Here is a 7,500-nt window from a genome sequence, read left to right as displayed (position 1 = left end):
TGTCCAGTTGATACAAAATCTTTAAATACCCTGTAAACCAAACCTTTTTATAACTATCCCTGAAAGCATGTGAAAAGATTGGGGTACTGTATTGTGGAGTTTGTCCATTAAACAGGATCTTGTTTGTAGGGGTGGCCCTAAAAAGAGGTATTGATGAGTTCCCTGTTAGCAAATGGTGCGTTCATGTGCATGGGGGAAAGATCCCAGTGAAAACATCATCGTTCACGTCATCTCATGTGAGAATAAGTGGTGGGAAACTCGGGGAAGATTTTACTAACAGAGTTGCCCAGGGCTCGTCGTCACGTCGTTCGTAGTCCATGAAGACTTTCATATCCAACTATTTTAATGTGAAGTTGGGAATTCACTGTTTTTGTCACTTGAAAGCTGCATCTTCTTCTTTCACAAGCGTCTTGCACCATATTTCTGAACGCTTGTTTATTTAAGATTAGTGAGCGTATGTTTTAAGCCTTGTTGTGGCATCCATGTTTTTCACACATTCCGACAGCAAAACACTCGCGGTGGGAAAAACAACGTAATCTCGGGGGCGGTCCCTGATATTCCCTGGTGAACACACCAATAACCCCTCTCACAAGTAATGAGTGAGAAAGATGGACAAACTCCACAAAGAAAACACCCCTCTTCCTCTGCACTTACTCTACAAGGATATCAATAATGAGCTGATTTACTGGAGATCTGTATTCATTAAGATCAGCGGGCTTAGCCATCATTAAAACTGTAAATTAAATTGGAGGTTTGTTTGAAAACACCTTGTAGAGGTTAGAGAACTACAAGCATTGTGAACAATCTGCTTTCTGCCTGAGATTAACACTGAGATATTTGTGCACTTAACACAGGTGTTTTCCACTAATTAGCTCATCTATCTGGCTGAAAAGTTGTGGTCATTAGAATCAGCTGGTTTAGAAAGAATGGTTGGAACTACTGTATGTGGTACAGTTGTTATAGAAGCCTTAGTCAACCCTCTGAAAAGCTGCTGTAGATTCACTTCTAGGCTAAGAAGGCATTGGTGCAATTGTCTGTATGTCCTATAGACTAATCTAATTTGTATCTCCTTTTATACTACCGGTATGTATTATGCATGTGTATGATATGGACCTGTGTCTGCAATAAAGCTTTATATATAGCGGTAGCACTTCTGCCCCGATTGGACACGGCTCCAGTACAGTCAGTGGTCCAGTCCACAGCATATGAGAGCAGTGTATACCACTGAGTGTCATTTTTCCATGATTTTCAAATCTAATTTAATATATTTGGCAATGTGTTTGTTTATTCATTCAGATTTGTCTGGATGTTGAATCACACCTTGTGCAGAGAGGTGTGACAAACTCAGAACACATATTTATTTATTTTTGTTTAATCCGTTTTGGATTGGTGCAGTGATATTTTGTTTGGGTTTGATGAAATGGTGACTATTTGAGAACACATCCCTGGTCATATGCCGTTAAAGGCACAACGTGGTCTTCATGGTCAGACCGTGGCCATCGCGGGCGTGGTCCAGACAGCCCATGTAAATACCCCGCATGGGCGAAGGAGGTCAGACATCTTAAATGCCGCCATTTGTCGCCGGCCGGCCGCTCTTGAGACGACTCTCTGCATAGTCATTTCTGTGATGCATGAGTTTAATCTTGTGTGCTCAAATGATCCTTCAGGCCCGGCCTGGATTTAATGCCCCAGTAGGCAGCCAGGAGGGCCCACACAGTCCAATGGTGTAACTCAAAGTTTTAATTTGTGGTGAAATTAATTTATGGCTCACAATTAAAAATGATATCCATGTCTTAATTGACTTTCAAGGGCATGCATCTTAATAAGGGTCCAATGGTCTGGATGACATATGACATTTGTGTAACTTACGAGCAAGCGCTACGTGTTACGGCTGACATACAGCTTGCATGCCCTACACATGCCAATCTGCATTTCACCTGATAACGGAGCTCAGTTGCAGAAAATATGCGTGCTGATGTTGATAATATTGTAGTGGCATCAATTCATTTCAATTCAACTATTTATTTGGCAAAATCATACAACGCCATTCGTCATTTAGATTCCTGAACTGTGACCCAGAATGAAGTCAGAACCAGACCTCAAAAGCTTGTGACGTTACTCCAGCTGGCTGTCTGATGCCACGCAAGCCCAACCACGTTAGCCGCTCACAGGCCTTTAAGGGCACTCAGGAGTAGATGTCTCCCAATTACATCATCCAACATTTCTTCCACTTCCCCCCTTTTCTTCCCTTGTTTTCATCCATGCTCTCACTCACTCGCTCCCCCCTCTCTCTCTCTCTCGCTCTCTCTCTCTCAGGTTGTTTTTGTACTCTCCTGAGTGGTCAGGCACCCCTGTATTTCCAGACACTTCTCTTTCCACCCTGCTGCTCTTCACATGTCAGTCGTGTTCAAGCCGATCAGATGTGTTGTTATTGTCGGATTGGGGAGACGTGCGTTTGCATGGGTGCTGCAGGCTGACATTGGAGCCTTGTTCCCCCTGACTAAAACGCCTCTAGACAGAGCCATTAATCATCAAGCCGGTGCTTACCGGTGTTAATTTGTTTTCAGGGCTGAGCACAAAGCTTTAGGGGTTTGTCGAGATGATATTGTTTTTGTTTGTGGAGGTAGAGAGGGAAACACTCTTTTTTTGTTGTTGCTCTGGGTTGGTGTTGAAGGAGTCATATTTACAAGTGCTGAACTTGATCTCAGGGGTCATGGAAAGATCTGTGGCTGTAAAAGGTCTGTGATCTGTGAGTGATCTCAAAGGTTCAGAAAGATCTGGATTTTGACCATATGTAAATTATTAGAGAATGTATGAGAATATACTGTATGTCATGCTGATTCCACAAAATGCAAGACTGAGTCCTTGTATTGGTCCTTCAAAAAGTAGTGATTGTGGCAGCATCATATACTTCTGTGTATCATGGCTTTCCATTTCATATACTGCATTTTGTCTGTGTAAATTGTACATTTTGGTGGACCACACAGTGATGACAAGTGCTTACTCTGTGGCAAATTGTGCCAGTTGATGCAGATTTTTATTTTTGTTTGTGCTGCTCTGTGTGTGGGTTGTGTCCTCATTCTTGTATCTATTTGCAGTCTGTATGTGTGTGTGTGTGTGCGTGTGTGTTTGCGCGTGTGCCTCCATGCATTTGTGTGTGTGTATGTGTGTGTGTTTGTGGTGAGGTGTGAGCATGGGTGTGTATTAACAGGTTCTGTTGTCTCTACTGTATGTGGTGTATGTCTTCTAGGCCCATGTGGTCCAGCGCTGGCTATTCGAGCAGGACAGTAGTGTGAGGTCTGAGAGAGGCTCGTTGGAGGCCCGTGGAATATGGCACTTTGATGAAAGAGTAAATATATAAACTCTCCCTCCCTCCTCCCCCTCTCCTCCCTCTTTCCAACTCCTTCTCTGCTTTGTGTCGTGGCGCGTGGTGCTTTTTTTTTTTTTTTTTTTTTCGCCGCTCGCTCTTGCGTCAATGTGGCCGTTCAGTGACGTGGTGTTGTGACGTTCTTCCACAGCCCGCTGCTAACTGTTCTCGTTCTTCCGACTCTCTCTGGAACGTCTCGTTCTCTTGATGTGCCGTGCTTGTTGTTCTCGCCTTTCTACTTTTCTCTCTTCTCTTCCTCCTCCTCTTTTTCCTCTTTTCCTTCCTGCTTTTCTTCTTCTTCTTCTTTCTTCTTCTTCTTCTTCTTTGTTGCAGTCTCTTGTGTCTTCCGGAAGCTCCTGTTGTTGGAGGTCTCGTGATTGTCGTGCTGTGGCTATCTATTGACAGTCCGGTTTTTCAGTAATGCTTTTCCACACGTCTTATGGTTTTAACTAACCTTTAAAGAAACTCTTTTTTTGGCTTTTGTAATAGTTTCACATTTCGTGTGCTTTGTGAGTGTTGTACGTGTTTGTAACTGGAGTGATTTCTGTATGCCGAGTAATTTCATCTGGTGGAGTAATCAATACTGTGTATCTTTTGATGGTGCCTTTTGTCTTTGTATCTGTGATTGTAATAGTGTGTGTGTGTGTGTGTGTGTGTGTGTGTGTGTATGTGTTTCGTGATTGTGTATGTACAAAAAATGACAACAAATGCCTTCTACAAGTGATGTACAGTTTGTGAAGTGTATATCAGTTGTCTGTAGTGAATTTTTGGCCATCGTTCTGGGCATTTGACCCCCAGTTGTGTCATTCCTCTTTTTCCACTTTTAGCTTTGCTGAGCACACAGCTTATGTGAGATCACACTGAGACCAAGGGACAAATAGGTATCACCATACACACCCTCCCCATGTGCCTTTATCTCACACAAACACACACACACACACACACACACACACTCACACATGCGCACACACACACACACACACACACACACACACACACACACACATCAAACATACACACAGTGTTAGAAGCAGACACAGACATAGAAATACGGAAAAGACCATGTCTGAACTAATCCTCCTTTCTCTCTGACTACATGTGTGACATACACACTCGCTCACACATGCACACACACATTTTTGATTCCTTTCTGTAGCGTCCTCCTCATGTGTAGAGTGGCACTTAGCCGGCCCTGACATGTGAGACGCAGGGTGTGTTGCCGAGGCAGATGAAGGAGCTTTAGTGCATCTCAGTGATGGATCCCTTTATTCCTCTCCAATCTCTGGCCATCTCACTACCGTTTCTCCCCTTTTCTTCTCCTTTCCCCCTCTCTCTCTTCTCTCCTCTCCTTCTCTCTCTTCTCTCCTCTCCTCTCCTCTCCTCTCCCTCTCTCTCTTCTCTCCTCTCCCTCTCTCTCTTCCCTCCTCTCCCTCTCTCCCTCTCTATCTCTCTATCTCTCTATCTTATTCAGCCCAGACATGAGTTTGTCTGCTGTCGTCGCACTGCATCTCATCACAACAACATGAGGGAAAGAGAGAGAGAGAGAGAGAGAGAGAAGGAAGGAAGGGAGGAAGGATAGGAGGGTGGAGTGACTGCATGAACTGCATAACATTCTGATAGAGACGGAGAGTCCAAGTGAAAAAAGGGGGGGAGAAGAAGAAGAAGAAGAAGGAGAAGTATGGCGCTGGAACACACAGCATAACTAAAGACGCGAGGGCGACGTGATGGATGGCAGGGTTTGAGAGGCGGAGCGTGATGGAGGGGGTCTGCTCACGTAGGAGTGGGGACCTGGGGAGGGCGTGAGTCTGTAAATGATGTGTGTTTAGCTCCTGAGCCTCACACCGGGGGGATATAAATTGACGCACTGGCAGCACATGGAGACTACCAATGAATGGGCTGGGTGGACCAGCCCCAACCCAGGAGCACATCAAAGCTGCCCATTAAAGTGGAGGGGGAGGGAGGGAGGGAGGGATGGAGAGAGGGATGGATGGAGAGAGAGGATGTGAGGGGAGAGGTGGAGGGATGGAGGGATGAAGTGGGGAGAGGAGAGGAAAGGGTTGAAATTGATTTGCGCAGCACACAAGTCAGCAGAATGGGAAACAACATGGAAGTCCAGGCAACGCGTCTGTTTGCGTGTTTTTTTTTTCTCTCGGAAATGGATTTTGACCGTTGATAAATGTACACTCTAAAACATGTACGCAATTAGTAGACACTTCCATGCATATTAAAACACACACACACACACACACACATAGAGACACACAGGCACACACACGTAGGCACTTAAATAGACATGGCTAGATGATAGCAGACAGATACTCCACTGCCCACTCACCCAAAGACACACACACACACACACACACACAAAAAAACAACCTCAGATTAAAGAGCCATATGCACAGTCCGTGCTCTAATATACAAAGTCATGAACTGACTGACCTTGCTGCGCATGTTGTTAGAGAGATGTTTGCCGAGAGCCGTGATGCAGCACATTTAATCTAACATCGCCCAGGAGAAGAACACACAGAGACAGAGTGGCAGAGGGGGGGGGGAGATGGAGGGATGCAAAAGAAAGAAAGAGAAGAGGCCTCAGCCTGGCTATTCCACAGGGATGTGAGAGGAGTTGAAAGGCAGAACAGTAGCCAGAGGAGAGAGAGAGAGAGAGAGAGGGAGAGAGAGGACAAGAATGGAATATCTAATGAAAGTGCCCAGGAAGAGATGGAGACAGGAGAGGTGGACTGACGTTAACGGAAAGTGTGCCAACACAAGTGCACGCCAGTTAGCGTCAGTGGACCGGGCTCCTTTTCGTGACAGAGTTTTTGACGTGGAACACCTCAATATTTTATGATTTGTCCTCGTTTCGTTTCAAGAGGACCAAGATGGTGGAATGCACGGTGGGAAGAAGTGTAGGCTGGATCTGAATGAAAAATGGCTGAATGACTGAAAGAATGAATGAATGGCTAAAGAGTCACAAGATGAAAACCTTTACCACTTGTGCAAAGAAGTCATCTCTTTAAAGATTTAAAGACTTGGACAAAGGGTGATTACCAGGAAAGGTCACGTTCCCCACTGACCGATTGAAAAAACTTGGATGGACAGACAGAGGCAACCATGGAGATAGAGGGTCAGGCAATGCTATAGCGGCAGCAGACATGATGGACTTGCGTTCTATACCCCCTCCCCAGGCTGTGGGTATGGATGTCTGGGCCATTAGAGTGATATTCAGACATACAGAATTGTCCTGACACCTACTGCTCTGCAATTCAGGAGACCTTTAGCTTCTCCTATTTTTGGCCGCATCATGTGTGAGAGGATTTTTTATGTAGACGTGCAATTTTTGTTACATGTGTGGATGCACAAAACACACCTGATGAGATGATACTGACTGACACAGTGTACGTGTGTGTACTCTTTGTGTGTGTGTGTGTGTGTGTGTGTGTGTGTGTGTGTGTGTGTGTACAGTAAATGTAACCTGTCCATCTCTATCTCTCTGTCTCTGTCTCTCTGCACGCAGGCCGATGCTACGACTAGTTACCTGCGAGCCGCTCGGTCGGGAAACCTGGACAAGGCTCTGGACCACATCAAGAACGGCATAGACATCAATCTAGCCAACCAGGTGAGACGCTTCAGTTGCTGTACGCATATGGGCGCATGCTCGTATTTGTACAGCAGCTCTTTTTGCTATTGTTTTTTCAGCTGGATGAGTTAAGTCTATTGACATGTTATTAAAGGTTTCATTAGAAGCCTGAAGTTTATGACCCATGTAATACAATTTTGAATGGGATGCTTAATAACTAGGAAAATAACTAGCCCATTTAAGTTCATTATAGTAATCTGACATACCAATCTAACCATTGCACTATTGATTGGGGAAACTTTTTCACCCGGTGAGCCACGGCTAATTTAGCTGTCAGCAGAGAAGGCGACAGCAGCCGAAATGAACGAATGGTGTCTGATGAGCGCCGCCTGCGATACCAGGACAGATGACAAGTGCTCCGTTGCGAACGACTGACCATCGCGGCGGACGGCCTTGCTCTCATCGAGGCCGCCGTCGTCGTCACAGCGCCACTCTTCCGCTTCGCTCGGCTCGCGGTCCTGTGGTGGTCCAGTGAGTGGACCGCGCTCGGGGTTTC

The 7,500-nt window shown here is 45.5% G+C and overlaps 1 protein-coding gene across 1 annotated transcript in view; it reads left to right on the top strand.

The window, feature by feature from the left end:
- ank1b (ankyrin 1, erythrocytic b) overlaps positions 1–7,500 on the top strand; it is a 63,590-nt gene that overhangs the window by 8,819 nt on the left and 47,271 nt on the right. The window contains exon 2 of the mRNA XM_062554889.1: positions 6,882–6,983. Within this exon, the coding sequence (XP_062410873.1) occupies positions 6,882–6,983 (102 nt within the window). The remainder of the gene's footprint in view (positions 1–6,881; positions 6,984–7,500) is intronic.

The sequence above is a fragment of the Sardina pilchardus genome, chromosome 14 (assembly GCF_963854185.1).
Source record: "Sardina pilchardus chromosome 14, fSarPil1.1, whole genome shotgun sequence".
NCBI classification, from domain to species: Eukaryota; Metazoa; Chordata; class Actinopteri; order Clupeiformes; family Clupeidae; genus Sardina; species Sardina pilchardus.
This window is presented reverse-complemented; position numbering and strand designations above follow the sequence as displayed.